The sequence below is a fragment of the Heterocephalus glaber genome, unplaced genomic scaffold (genome assembly GCF_053883595.1).
Source record: "Heterocephalus glaber isolate CG9 unplaced genomic scaffold, H.glaber_assembly_v1.0 deba00001600, whole genome shotgun sequence".
NCBI lineage: Eukaryota > Metazoa > Chordata > Mammalia > Rodentia > Bathyergidae > Heterocephalus > Heterocephalus glaber.
The window spans coordinates 38,704,804-38,720,523 of record NW_028258372.1 but is presented as its reverse complement, the minus strand read 5'-3'; the positions used below and the strand labels follow the sequence as shown (position 1 = coordinate 38,720,523).

At 38.5% G+C, this 15,720-nt stretch overlaps 1 protein-coding gene across 14 annotated transcripts in view; it reads right to left on the bottom strand.

The window, feature by feature from the left end:
* The window catches only part of Ppp1r12b (protein phosphatase 1 regulatory subunit 12B), a 230,773-nt gene that overhangs the window by 161,768 nt on the left and 53,285 nt on the right, over positions 1–15,720 (bottom strand). For 10 of the 14 annotated variants that reach the window (XR_015444226.1, XR_015444225.1, XR_015444224.1 and 7 more), the window contains exons 3-10: positions 14,352–14,470; positions 11,549–11,708; positions 10,035–10,179; positions 8,512–8,586; positions 6,512–6,591; positions 5,451–5,590; positions 2,968–2,985; positions 614–726 (exon numbers count right to left, since the gene is read on the bottom strand). Coding sequence is in view for 9 of the 14 variants with exons in the window: in XM_087193894.1 (XP_087050020.1) it covers positions 614–726; positions 2,968–2,985; positions 5,451–5,590; positions 6,512–6,591; positions 8,512–8,586; positions 10,035–10,179; positions 11,549–11,708; positions 14,352–14,470 (850 nt within the window). In the remaining 5 variants the exon portion in view is untranslated. The remainder of the gene's footprint in view (positions 1–613; positions 727–2,967; positions 2,986–5,450; positions 5,591–6,511; positions 6,592–8,511; positions 8,587–10,034; positions 10,180–11,548; positions 11,709–14,351; positions 14,471–15,720) is intronic. The other 4 variants (XM_021242353.2, XM_021242354.2, XM_004862210.4 and 1 more) reach the window with 1 other exon arrangement.

The following is a 15,720-nucleotide window of genomic DNA, read 5'->3' as shown; positions in this document are numbered from 1 at the left end:
CTTAAACTTTACACATAGTTATCTTAACTTCAGAAAGGAGGAAAACAGGCAAATGACAAAATTTCTTTGGTCCCAGACTACGCTACCACCCTATGTGGTCTTAACACATTTGTGGTCAAATTATTTGGTGATGGTTTTATAAGGCTTGAGGGGCAATGTTATGGACTGAATGTTTGTGCCCCTCCAAAGTTCAGATGTTGAAGCTCTAATGCACAGTGTGACTTATTTGGAGAAGGGACCTATGAAGAGCTATGTGATAAAAGTTATACAAGGTCAACAGGGTGGGGCTCTAAATCAACAAGTCTGGTACCCTTAAAAGCAGAGCTTTTTTTGAAGAGGCACTTGCATCTACCATGGCAGGAGGCAGCAAGAAGGTGCCCTCTTCAAGCCAGGAGGAGAGCCCTTGTGAAGAACTGAATCCACCAGTGCATAGACTGTGACTTCCCAGCCTCCAGAACTGGATGCACAATATGTGCTATTTTGTTATGAAACAAACTAAGACAGGTCAGAATATATCTTTATTATTTTACAAGAAGGTGTCATTGAGGCCTTTCTAAATGTGTAATTGCACTAGGAAGAAATATAATACCCAAATTAATTGCAGAGTACTCACTCGCCTAGCAGAAGAGGCAGAGAAGGTATTCTGAGCTGGTGCTGGTATCTGCTCTGTGAATCTACTCTTGCTTTCAGAACTGGAATGATTGACAGTGGCTTCAGGTTTTTTATCTGTTAAGACAACAGAGGCAATAAGTAGAAGTATGAAAATCTTACTTTTGTGTAGCGTGTCTTTTACAGCTAAAAGAAAAGGTTTTCCCATTATCAAAACAGATTAACGGGGCCATGCAATACCTTAACTCAAACTAGAATGAACTCCAGAAACTGTGGGCAGAAGAAAACAAACTCAATGGTTTTCCCATCTTGGTAGGCCCCAAATCCAATTTTCAGATGAAAACAGGGAACTGTCTCTACATTGTTAGTTATATATAAAATTCATTAATGACTACTTTTGAAGAATCAATCCATTCTGTGTTTTGGGAGAGCTGGGCAAGAATGATAGAAAAAAACAGTACGACAGACCTTGCTTTCATGGCAATTACAATTAAGAGAAAGAGGTAAGACACATTAAAATAATAACAATAACACATGATCATATATACTTCAGATATTAAATTGGCTGATTCTGATTAACAAGTGCTGTAAGATTTCAAAAAGGAGGCAGATCCTGTGAGGTAGGCAACAATAAGGAGAGCTGCTACACAGTTAAGTGCTCTACAGAAAAACAAAACCATGGAGGGAGCTGGAAGAAAATACCAACTGGCAGGTGAGGAGGAAGAAAGGGCATGAATAATGGCTCAGAAATCAAAATACATACAACTGTTGGTCAGTGATGGGGCCAGCATAATCCAAATAATGAGAATTCTCAGGGCTACAACAGGAAATAAAGGTAGTAAAGTTTATAAAAGATGCAGGTTGAACTACAAAACCAAACCAAAGTCACATAACATAAATAGGAGTAGTAGTCCAACTCAGGGGGTCACCAATCAAAAAGCTGTCTATCTTGCTTATTACTGCACCCTAAATAACTAGCACAGTGCCTGCACCTAGTGGGTACTGGTTCTGGTCTATGTACTCTGGAAGCAGAGCCCCGGAGTTATCATGAATTACGTGACAATCCTAAGCCACATCCTGGGTGATGCTGGGCAAGATACCTATCACATTTCAATGTCTCTTTTCTCACATATTAATCAGAGATTTTGATTGTCTTATGAGAATTGGTATAAAGATTAGAAATGTTTTTAAATTTGCATAGATAACTGGTTACAGCAAGTCTCTTGTGTTATTATTGCTGTTATTTTTGTAGTTATTGTGAATATTCAAAGTATTCTTTCTTTTTTTAATTTTTATTTTTTCCAGTACTGGGGATCGAACTCAGGACCTTGTGCTTGCCAGGCAGGCGCAGTGCCACTGAGCTACATCCCCAGCCATCAAGGTGTTCTTGAAATAGTGTTGGAATATCTGTAGACTCAGGAAATCCAGCTTACTACTCAAGTAAGAAGAGAAGAGTCTTGGCTTTTTGGCTAAGATCAAGTGAAGAAATCCAGTTTACTACTCAAGTGTGGTAGATTATTACAATGACAGCTCCCAACAAACCACGCCTCCCTGAATCTATACCATTGTGAAGTGTCTCTTCACAATGACTCTGGGCTTGGCCAGGTGACTTACTAAGGCCAGTGGAACATTAGCACACGTGATACAATTAGAAGCTTGCAAAGTGCTTGTACACTGAGATCTGCCTTCTCTGACTGCTTCTGGAATTCAGCTGCCACATGAAGAAGTAGGAGCTAGCCTGCTTGATGACAGAAGACACATGGCCCACTTGCCCTAAATATCCTACCCAACTACCAGAAGGTGAGTAATGCCATTCAGCTCCAGCCATCCCCTCAACTGATTTATCAAGCAACCATCCAAACATAGATGAGCCCAGTGTTACCATGAGGAGGAAACACAAGCCATCTGGCTGAGGCCTTCCCAAATTGCCAATCTATAGAATTAGGTGCACATGAAGAGTTCTCTTAAGCCACTAAGTTTGGGGAAAGATTATCATGCAGCAATAGACAACTGATACACTAAATATTTAAGTCAAATAAATAAAAAGGGAAAACAAGTTCTAATCAAAAATGCTTACATGACCTCAAAATATAATTCATATTCTTTACTACAAAATTTATATGTAAGAAACATGAAAAGTATCCATTTTATGAAGTTGTATCTGTGGATCTTTAAAAATGAGATAAATAATCCAACGAATATTTGTTCAGTACATACATATGTGACAGGCAACACCTGGAAAGGTTTGGGTATAACTCACTTCCTTGCACTTTTCCAATTTATTTACTGAGCACCTACCATATGGAGGCCCTGCGCTAGGACTATGGCACACAGAATGACGAACAAGACACATAATACCTTCACATGCTTCCATGACTTGCCAGTGGGGGAAAAGCAGAGGAATGAGAAAAGACAGAAATTATTCAAAAATTAAGAAGCATGAAAAAAATAATATAAAACAATTTCAAACAAGTAGCTACAGGAATCAGAGGAGGGGGAAAACCTCCAAGCATCTATACGGTGAGGCTTTGTAAGAGAAGCTGACTTGAGCTGGGCTGTGGGCATGAATAAAGTTTTGCTTGGCAGAGAATGACAGAAATGAATAGGGACGCTTACTGAAACCATCTGGCTTCTGCCCACACCCGGCTTCTGAAACTGCTCTCTAGGATTACGAGTAACTTCCTAATTGCTGAATCATCCTTGAGCTCCCTTCTCACCGCTGCCCTGGACTTTCTGAGGCAGAAATGCATATCCTGGTTTTTGTCAAGCTCTCTGATCATACCTTCTTTACCTCCTACACTGATTCACTTCACTTCCTAAACACAGTATGCCCAAGATTCTTTTTCATTTCTCTTTTCTCTGCAACCTCTCCCTTGGCGATCTCACCCTTCTCCACAGTTTTACTTTCCACTTTTTACCCAGATAATCTCCACTGGTACCCTACTATTCTGAGAAGTCCTAGATCAAAGTCAAGATCTCAGGCACACCTCAGGCTAGCTATGAAACCTAACTCACCTAACCTCCTACAGTGTCAATTTCCCATTCTAAAAGGGGTAATAATGATAAATACCCCAGAGTGTGGTTATGAGAGTTAAATAAAAATGTTTAAGTGCATTGCAAAATGAAAAGCACTATACAGGTATAAAGTTTTACTACAATTCCCTGAACTAGATATAATCTTTCTTGTTCATGATACCACTGATGGCATTTATCTCATTCACACAACATGTATTTTATATACATAAATGCCTTTCTATCCTCTATTAGATATATTCAACAACAAAAAACATTTAATGAATGAGAATGTCTGTCATATGCCAGGCAATGTGCTGAGACTTGGAAGTATAATAAACCCAGTGTTCCAGAGCAATGAGCCTCAGATTGAGACATGAAGGAGGACAGTGTTCTCCCATGATTGAGAGAAACTGTGTCAGCAATGTCAGACCTCATCAGAAGCTGGGGCTCAGGAAACAGAGTTAAGTATCTTCTTATGGGTAGGCCAGCTATGTCAGAGTTCAGAGAAGAACTCAGACTCCATTATAAACTTAATGTGCAATACTTCTCCTCTAACTTGGTCTTGTTATTGACACAAATCTGAAGGGATATTTTGCCAGCAAGTGTAGGGCATATGTGCTACAAAACCTCAGCTTATCATTACTTTCCATTCACCTATGAGAACCATTCTGTTACAGTTGAAAATCTATTTAGTAACTTGTGGTATGTATTTCTCAGTGTTCATCTGACTTGTATGTCAAAACCTATGGGCTATTTTACAGTGTGTTGGTCTGACCACATTCAGTGTTCAGTACTTTGCTCTCACTGTTAAGGTTTCTGTCCTGTCAAATAGTAAACTTAAGAAGCTTCATATGATACAGTCAGTCCTTCATATCTGTGGGTTCCACATCCATGGATTCAACTAACCACAGATTGAAAATATTCAGAAAAAAATGTATCAGTACAGAACATGTATAGATGATTTTACTTTTCATTATTACTTAAACAATAACTTTAACAGCTATTTACACAGTATTTACATTGCATTAGTTATTACAAATAACCTAGATATGATTTAAATTTTACAGGAACATGTGCATAGGTTATGTGCAAATACTATGCCATTTTATCTAAAGGACTTGAGCATCTAAGGATTTGGGTATCTGAGGGGGCTCCTGAAACTAATCTTTCATGGATACAGGACAACTGTATATGCTATCGATAAGAGTATTAAAGGTTAGTGTGATTTTGTTCCTCTCTCAATCCTCTACTCCAGAACTAAAGGAACTTTACATGAAGAGTAGGGGAGTAAAAGGAGCAGAAGAAAAAAGACTAAGAAGAAAAAAGAGATTTTAGGATCCTATTTAGGGAACCAGACTAACCCAAGAACTCAATTCCAATTTTCACCAGTTTGTTACAAGTTTTTGGACCAAAAGTAACTTTACATGATCTCTGCCTCTCAGCATTCTGATTTTTTAGAATGTAGTCACTATGCCATCTCCCAGTCCAAGTCAGGATATCTGACTCCCTCACACAAGAATTCTCTGTGCCACTTATCATATGGCTACCTAGGAACTTGCAGATATGGTCTAACATAGTTTACAGCTTTTACAGCCAAGTTATCATTAGCAATTTAGAAAGTTATCCTTGAAAACTGAACTTTTTCTTTTTGGTACCGGGGATCAAACTTAGGACCTTGTGCTTGCGAGTCAGGTGCAGTGCCGCTAAGCTACAGCCCCAGCCTGGAAACTGAACTTTGAGCTCTTTCAGGAGCCCTTTGAGGCCGGGCCAGCTCACTAATAAGCAGTGAAAATGGAAGATCTTTGCTGTGAACATCTTTGCATTACCTGGCTCCTTCTCTGTCTCTGACTCAGAAGCTTCATCTTCACCTTCCTCTTCCTCTGAACTTGAGCTACTGGATTCTTTGTTTTCTTCCTCCATTTCTTGGGATTTGAGTGTCTCTTCCTCATAGAGCATCTTCTCTTTGCTAAATTAAAGATACAATTGAATTCAAGTCAGAAGTGATAAGCCACCCAGGTTCAATGACAGTCAGCTATAGTATAGGAAACATCTACAAAGCTCTATGTAGAAGCAATAGCAGAAACATATTCAAATCCTCTTTAATATCTATGTGTTATTCTGTACCCTTGGTTTTTTTCAGATTAAGGTTTAGTACTGACTTCAGGGTAATACTCAAGACAGACTTGGTAACCCATCACAGTAATCCCATCTATTTGGAAGACTGAGCCGGGCAGATTGTGAGTTTGAGGCCAGCGTGGGAAATTTAGCAACTCAGCCAGACTGTCTCAGAATATAAAAGGGCTGGGGATGCAACTCAATGTGAAGGCCTTGGGTTTAATCCTTAATACCTCCTCCCATCACACACACACACACACACACACACACACACACACACACACACACACACACAATATGACTGAAAGAGATAGAGCCTGTTTAACATACAGCAAAAAGAAAACCACGAATTGGAATGTTGATGGGACAGATAAATATTTTTGAAAATCATTCAATAAATGTTTACTGAGTACTTGTGATTGCCAGCAATCACGCTATGCACTGATACAATAGTAAACGAAACAGACATGGTTCCTGAGCTTATGGAAAGTACAACGTAGTAAAGGGAGCAGAAGAGACTAAGAACCCCCATGGTAGGACAGAAGAAATGCTGCATGCATACAGTCTCCCTTAATTTCTAAATTTAAATCATATTCATTCATTTCTGTGTTTTTCCCTCCCATATCAATGCCAGTTCCTTGCCTACAAACTTTCCCACATGTTTGAAGATCATTTGGCTTAACTCAAACACAGTTTCTTCATTTTATAAATTCTTAAATATGTCTTCCCCACATAGCCAAGCTCATCCAGCCTTCAAGCCTAAGCATCTTACTTCTTAAAGAGTCCACTCTGCAACTTGTTGTTCAGGTCTGATTCGATAAGTTTATTCCGTGTTTCCTTTTCATTTCGAAGCTAGAAATTGTGAAAACAGAGAAAAGGGAAGAAGTTGACTACTGGTGAAAAATCAGCAGTACTGAGAAGGACCAAACTGGTGCCATCATTATGAAGAGGACCAACAGAAAACAGGGGTAGGGGAAACTGAAGAAAAGAGAATCACATCAATTGAGTCTCCTTAGAAGAAAAATCCCCGTCCAAGGTAGAAGAGAAAAGCCACAGTGCTGGAGCATTGAGAAAACTGCCTGATTCAAATACTCAAGTTGAATCTTGCAAGAAAAATCCTAGCTTCTGAAGGCTACAAAGCCAGCGGGACTTTGGAAAGAATTTGGTATGATCCATACAGTGAAAGAAGCTGTAGATAGTTCTAAAGAAAACACAGATACCAAATGGGAAATAAGCCCTTAGAGAAAACAGTCTAATATTTAGATACATGCTCTAGGCAAAATGTATTTATATTCCTAGAGTCTAAAGATGCAGGAGACAAAGATAAGTACCATTCCTATTAATGTAGGAATGTTATTTAGCGGGCCGGGGATTTAGCACAGCGGTTCCGCCACCTGCCTCACAAGCGCAAGGTCCCGAGGTTCAATCACTGGTGCCAAAAAAAAAAAAAGTTATTTAGTAAAGGTGTTATTTACATTAAAAACTATGCTAGGGAAATAATATATAGGAACTCTACTATTTTCATAACTTCTACATGAGTCTAAAAATTATTTCAAAATAAAAATTTTTTAAAAGCACAAACAAAAAAACTGTATAAAGTATATATCTTGAATTAGGAAGGCTGCTACTGTTTTATAAAACTACTATCATAATACTGCATTTGGAAAGCCTCAGCTTTCAGTAATTCCTAACTGTTTAATAAAGACTACAAAATGAGCTACAGTTATTGTCAGATTTTTGTATACGACTTTCTCATTGAGTCTAGAAGTACCAAGAATCTCTGCTTTACTATTCAGGTACAATGCGAAGCACCCAAGGTTAGAGATGGTAGATTTTTCCCATCATGAACTTTATAGTTCTCTGATTCAGAACCGTCCTATATCCCACATTTGTTCCAAACTTAAGTTCACACAACTTGTGCCACGGCACATGGAAAGAAAAAAACAAAGGAAAGCCAGCAATTTTTTTTTTGTCCTATCCCATGGTCGAATTTTATTCTCCTCACTCAAATTATTCATCCTTTTTATGAGTAGAAAATGTGACTTATTCACTCTTCATCTATATATTGGGAGGTTGTTTTTCATTCTACAGTCTGTACATGGGTATCACTTTACATAGGTCTCCCACAGAGCTCTAAGCAAAACAGCACATGCAGTAAGACAATAAAAGATTTAAAACGAGGAGAGAGAAGAGGAACTCTGGATGGTTCATGAATCTGGAATGAGTATGAATTACTGACTAATAACAAATGACAAATTTTAGTACTGTTTGTTTATTCCTCTTTCCAGCCAATGTACTTTCAATAAAAATATCCTTTTAGTCAACAAGAAAATGAAAAAAGCTATGATGTCCTTTATTCTGGTATTTCCTATTTGGAAAAAAATTCTGATTTGAACATACTCATTTTCTAGAACTCAAGGGTTATTACTAGTTTTTGCTGTTGTTAGGCTGCTTGAAGGCTTGCTTATAATATGCAAACTTTAATAACATGGTTTCTAGGGCCGGGGATTTAGCTCAGTGGTTTCGCTGCCTGCTGTGCAAGCGCAAGGACCCGAGTTCAATCACCGGTACAAAAAAAAAAAACATAACATGGTTTCTGGGATGCTTCCTTTTAATTGATGGCTAATAGTTCCTGAATGAAATAACTAGCATGTCTGGTATGAAGATATATCCAATTCAGCTCTCAGCAAACATAACTAAAGCAAGTGACTAAGAAATCCAGTACAGGATGCAAATTTCTAGAAAAATTTTTAAAGCATCAAAACCACTCACCACATTCTGCTTCTTCTGAAGCATCTCCAAGTGTTCCACGAGACCCTCATCAGCCACATCAAATGGTGTCTGGCCCTGGTGGAGAAAGGGGGTACCATGACTGATGGAAAACAAAAGTAGTGGTCACATGACTTTATCAGGGATTCCTCAATATTTACTTTCTCCCTTTGACTCTACTGATACAGGCTGAACAGCCTTCATCCAGAATGATTAGAATTAGAGTGTCTTGCATTTTTTCAGATTTTGGAATTTCTGCATACATATAATAAGATATCTGGACAACAGGACTGAAGTTTAAACTGAAAATTCATTTATGTTTCACATACACCTTATGTAAATAGACTGAAGGTTGTTTCATACAATATTTTAAGTATTTTTGTTCTCATAGTGTAGACTTGAGTCATTATGTCTACCCTCAAAAGTTTCAGATTTTGGAGCATTTCCAATTTCAGATTAGAAGCTCTACTTGTAGCTGCTTTACTAATTACAAGAAACAGCAAACCCTTTAAATGTAGTTTTATATTGTGTGAAATAGTACTGAGGAAATTGCCATCATGAGCAATTAAATGCTTATTGCCTCCTGGCAAATAATCAAGGGGAATCCCTCCTACACCTATTGTAATTGTGTGTGTGCTGGGGATAAAACCTAGGGCCTCACCCATGGTAAGCAAGTGCTCTTTCACAGAGCTATACCTCTAGGCCTTTTCAGGGGGACAGAGTCTTGCTAAGTTGCTCAGGCTGGCCTCTAACTTCAGATTCTCCTGCCCCAGCCTCCCAGGTAGCTGAGATCATAGACATTCATCATCATACTCAATTCTAAAATGGTCCTAGTTGCAATAATAAATTCAGTAAGGGACCTTAACCCTAAGAGGGAGACTCAGGACTCGTGGGCACTAAAGATTACATCACAGGAATCACCTGTACATGACAGCAGGACAGATAAGGAGGTTACCTCCTTAGGGAGCACCATTCTTAGGGTTCAGGACAGATGCAAGGCAGATAAGAACATCTACTAATTAAAAGACCATGTCTCTGGATTCCTGGAAAATCAAGACATAGGGACAGGATTTTAAGGGCTTCTAAATTGCTTGAACTGACTTTGAAACTCAAGGATCTTTGTTGTTATAACCTTTTCTAATGACTTAATGTGAATAAAATTCATCTGTCAAAAGACTGAATTGAAAAATAAAATCTTTCATATCTCACTATAGACAACAACCGTCAATTTCTCAAAACTCATTTTTTATCAAGGACAAATATCTTTTTTTTATCCTATTTGTTTGTTTTAGGGGCTTAAACATAGATAAAATCATGACTAGGTTAGTGGAATTTTATTTTACATAGCAAACTTGTCTTCCTGTTAATAGCAGAGGTGGGGCAAGGTGGTAGAAGACAATGCATAGTTACCAGTGATGTATAGTTCCCCACAGCAATCATCTGCCATTAAACAGAGACTTCAGGTCTTTTGTTCTAGAGACACAGCCACAATCTCACTGCCCTCTTAGAAGTGCAGGCTCACTAACCAGTTTGTTGCAGATATCCATGTCACAGAGTGCTTCTGCCAGGATGGAGCAAGCCTCCTTCACTCCCCAGTGTGCAGCAGCATGGAGGGGTGTCCAGCCATCATGATCCTGAACATTGAGTTCATAGCCAGCCTGAATTAAAAGTCTAAGAAGAAAACCCCAAATAATATACTTATCTCCTTGATTTTATAGTTTTTGTCTTGCCAAATAAGCTATTGCCCAATTGATATTTAAGATATTTACTGCTGCCTTTTAAGGCATAGGTGCAGTTTCATAATTACTACTTTGAGCTCCAATCATACATCATCTTTACCAATACCCTCCAAAAGGACATGCAACATGGTACTTCCTACACATGTCCATGTTATACTGTAAAATGGGAGTGTATGGACAGCTGTATACCTGAGATTAACCAAAGCCTAATCCAACTTGCCAAAGCACACAACTCCATCATAGGATGTTTTCCATTTTCCAATGCAGGGAGAAATTAAAATGAATGACTCAAAATAAAATGAAGACTCAAATTTTCGGGGAATTTTCCCAACTAGCTTTCTGGTTAATCTTTGTAAGATGTATGTTTATTATGGAATTTCAAACCTCCAAGTCTGCAAATGAATCTGCAGAGGGGTCTTGATAACTATAAAGCTATAATCTAATTTGCACCCACATTATCCAAGAGGAAAGATATGATTCCTAAAGTCCCAAGTCTCTAGAAACCTTTCAAGAATTGTGCAAATGGGCCAGGGATTTAGCTCAGTGGCGCTGCACCTGCCTTGCAAGCACAAGGGCCTGAGTTCAATCCTAGGTACTGGGGGAAAAAAAATTGTGCAAGTGTGAATGTCAAGCTCAGCAGAAGTAGAGTTCAACACACTGCCACATCTACTAGAAATCCCAAATTAAATGGAATATAAAGGACTGGAAGACTCCAGCAGCAAGTACACTTACAGTGCCTTTAGCAACTGATGTATTTGAGAAAGCCTGTCAACATTAAGCACCAAGAGCCACACAAACCATGTATAGATTCAAGAAAAAAAAGAATAGATAAAGTAGTAGAGTCCAAATCCCTCATGTGAGTTTGACCATCCTATTCCAGGTGGACAATGCACACTCAAGGTCTATAGAATTGATGTAATGAGCCCAAAAAATTACCTGTTAAAAAGTACCAAAATGATCACAAGTCTGTCCTATATTACAGGTCACAAGATGAAGAGGTTGTAAGGGAATTAATGACAAATTCAGAATGAAAAGAGGTACTGAAAGCTCACTTGAAGCCCATTATACCGCAAATCTGTTTCATATCATACACGTCAATGAGAAGCTACAGGGATAGCAGGAGAGAGGTAGACTACCCATGGGGGAATATCTGCAATATGTGAGGAAAAAACTGCATGATCAGGGGGGAAACCAACAAAAAAGGAAAAATCATAGCAGAAAATCTAATTTACCCTCTGCTTCCAAAATTCATCTCTTCTTGTCCCAGAAAACCAAAACTGCTTCATGTAAATGGACAATACCTGAGGACTTCAGAGTAGCCCTTGGCAGCAGCCACATGGAGGGCTGTGGCCCCTGAGCGAGCCTGCCTCACATCTTCTATTTTCCCACTGTTGAGCCACTGGCGGGCATCCTGTAACATCTGCTGCTCTTCTTCCTTTCTTGACTGCTCTAGATCAACTCCTACAGAAGCCAGACACCAGACAGCCAGCATTATTAAAGTTCCACTTAAGCCTCATAGGATTATTTCCTTATATTTAAAACATGTCATAAATATAACCACAAATAACAGTTTGGTCATCAAGTTGGGCATTATCCAATTTAGAAGAGCAATGAGATTTGTATACACATTAATACTCTTAGCAAAGTTAAATTATCAGGCGAAATATGTGATGCAGTCCCAAGAAGGGAACACACCTAAAACTGTTTCCAACAGAACATAAAAATCACAGGGAGAAAATATTTTACTTTATAATATCTGCACAAAGCTATAAACTTCAAAGTCCTTTTACATGTAAAATGATTTTAGTTTCCCAACAATGCTCTGAGGTAAATAGAATAGATACTATGATCCTCATTTGCCAGATGAGAAAATAAACAGAAAGGTTGGAGCCTTGCTCAAAACCACAAAACATATCAGCACAGACCTGCCACTAGAACTCTGGTATCCTTGGTCCTTGTCTGCTTTTCCTTTCTAGTCACTATACCATATAATGATGGTATCAAAAATCTTGGTTTCAGATACGATATACTTTAAAAAACAAACTACCTCCGAAGCTTTTTTCTACATGTAGGAAAATACACTGATCTGAAAGCTATATACAGTAATCTAGAAATGAATAGGTGATCCACAACTTAAAAACCAGTCTTCTTTCAGGGGGATATAAATTGTTTCCCTTAAAAGCATCATGGAAGCTGGATGTGGTGGTGCATGCCTATAATGCCCAGATACTCAGAAGGCTGAGGCAAGAAGAATGTAAACTTAAGGACAGTCTAGGCAACTTGGTGAGTTTCTGTCTCAAATTAAAATTGTATAAAAGGGCTGAGGATGTAGCTCAGTAGTAGAGTAGTTGCCTAGTATGTGCAAGGCCCTGGATAAAATCTCTTACTGGGGCAAAAAAAAAAAAAAAAAGCATTATGGAGAGACTCTGAGAGTTCCTCCCCTTAGCCAATAACTTTCCAATATCTATGCCAGTGAAGGGGGGCCAAAGTGGGAGCATTCCTCATTATATAATGAAATGTCCCAAACACAAAGCACACCCACTCAAAGAGTATTCATACCCATTAGCTGTCTTTATCAATATTTGATCTACTCCCTCCCAGCTTTTAAATAAGAACCTATGGATTATCTGTCTGATCTGGGGAACAAATGAGATGAAGAAGAAATCTACCTAAAAACAAATCAGAACTCTACACACTGCAGAGTTAGCAGTGCTGCCAAGTTAGGCATACGTATGAATACTTGCTCTAGTACAGCATGTACTTTAACCGAACAGTCAGCCATCAAAACAGAAAAGGTAGATTCTCAAACCAAAACCATTTTTTTTTGGTACCGGGGATCGAACTCGCATCCTTGCACTTGCAGGGCAGGTGGCGGAACCACTGAGCTAAATCCCTCACCCACCAAAACCATTTTTAAAAACTAGTTTAAAAAATATGATTTGTAAACTGCAAAACATATTGCAGGTGATGAAACTAAGTGAAACAAGAAGTTAAACCAAGCACAAAAGTCTCCAATTCAATAGAGCGCACACACACACAAAACTATATACAGAAGGCAGCAAAAACGACAGTTGTTGACATTATTTTAAGGTAAGCTCCATGTGCTTTCTATAAAGGGCCAGATATTAAATATTTTCAAATTTGCCAGTCATCTGATCTATCAGAACTACTCAACTCTGCTGCTGTAACACAAAAGCAGCTTTGGCTAATATGTGAACAAATGGGCATGGCCAGATTTGGCCCTGAGTATGCCAAAGAATCATATCCAGGAAGGCCACTGGAGCTAAATCTTTTGAGACAAACTACAGATTGTGGGTAAGATTGTTTAACAGTGCCCTCCCCACCATGTCACTGCAACTCATGTCCAGAGTTCTGTGTTGGTTCCAGCAGAATTCCAAAGACCTATCTTCCCTGCTTTCTTCTTAGTGTTAATCAGCATTTATAATTGAAAGAGCCCAGGGGCCTCCGGTAAGAGAACCAACCCTCCTCTATTCCCTGAAATTAATTCTTCTGAAACTACAAAGTAAGACTAAGCATTTCTAGGGCCAGGGGGTTAGCTCAGTGGTTTCACCAACTGCCTCGCAAGCACAAGGTCCTGAGTTTGAGCCCCGGTACAAAAAAAAAAAAGAATAAGCATTTCTAGAGTATATTCTATAAATTTCATTCTTCACCATAACAAACTATCGCAATAATTTTCATGGTTAGTAAGGTTAAAGGTCACTTCAGAGGTTACAATAAGTATATTTATAAACACCACTTTTAGTTTCCTTAAAAAAAAAAGATACAAAGTCACAAAATGAATTAATGAATGTGATCATGCCATAGCCCATTTTTTCTTTGGACTCTGCAATGTGTACCAATCCATAATGTGCACACAGTAAGGACTGTGGACATCCCTCATCAGGTCACTTTTAACTATATAACTGGGCATCCAACCTCAGAATGGCAGTTGGTGCATTCCTGTGTGAGTTACTAAAAGGACAAGTGATGTTGGTAACTGATAATGAACACTGTGCAGACAATCAGGTCTACACAGTGAGAGGACTGTATCCTACGAGGGGCGGTATGAGAGTCTCCCCTAGCCCTGCCTATTTCCCAGGTTACCTTGCTTCTTCACTTGCTCCAGAAGAAGATCCTTCATAGCTGGCTCTTCTGCAAGGTCAGAGGGGACCTCACCTTCACTGTTCACCATACCCACATTTGCTCCATGGTTAATGAAGTACCTGTGCAACAAGACCCAGGATAAATATTATCTCTCAATTTAATACCAATTTATACTTGTACATCTGAAATTCACTGTGGAGCAGGGCCTATCCAGAGATTTAAATATGGTTTTAGTTAATTTAGTTAATTTCCAGTCCCATTAACCTTTAATGATTAGGACGAGAAGTTTCTCTAATTCCTGACAAAAGAAATGTCAACCACAAAATTTCTTTCATATTTGCATTCCTAACCCCTATACTTTCACTTCCAGTGGATAGCAAGACACTTTCTAAAGCCCATAAGGAAGGCATATGACTCTTAAAACTCACCTCCCAGCCCTGAGGCCCAAGGTTTTAAAATGGACTTACTGCACTTGGGATAACAGGAACAAAAGCAAGCCCCCAGAAACTATGTAAATAAGTAATTCTCATGAAAAGTTCCCAGTGCCACATTGAAGTTTATTAAGTAGTGTTCTGGGTGTAAAAAAGAAGACTAAAGTATGCATTAAAGTTTACATGAATCCTCCTAAATTATACCACAAAAACTCTCCCTTCAATGGCCATCTACATGAAAATTTCTGCACTCTGCATGAAAACTTCTGTACTCTTAGAGGAAATAAATCATTGAAGAAACATTAAAACGCTAGCTAGGTTCTAAATCCACATAGAATACTTGATCCTGAAGAAGAATGAGGTGATAATTTCAATGTCTCTCATGGATCCCTTTTTATTTTCAAAGTACTATCACAAAAAATTATATCGCAAGTCTTAGGCAAGATTATGAAGTAAGCAATATGGGAACTATTACCCCCCACCTACATATTTTAAGAAATTAAGGATAATACATAGTAAGTAATTTGCTCAAAATCACATAGCTGACAAATGGCAAAGGCTATTGCCAGTCTTTTGAATTCAAGTCTAGTTCACCTTTTCTCTAGATCAAACCATTTCTAGGCCAGTGAGTAACCCAACAATTCTGGGAACTACCAAATATTCATCCAGAAATATTTAAAGGAGAAAGAAAATTACGCAAATTCTACTTCAATCTATACAGCAATTTAAAAAACATTTATTGGCCCACTACTGTGTTCAAAGAAACATATTTTAGGTGCTACAGAATAATTGTTTCTAAAAAATCAATATACAGCCACTTCACTGAAAGAGTTGACAGAGGAGAAAGAATCAATAAAAATTAGATTAAGACCATGACTTTGCTTTCTCAGTATCTAGTACCTGGTATAATAGGGTTCAGTAAATGTTTGTTAATTCAT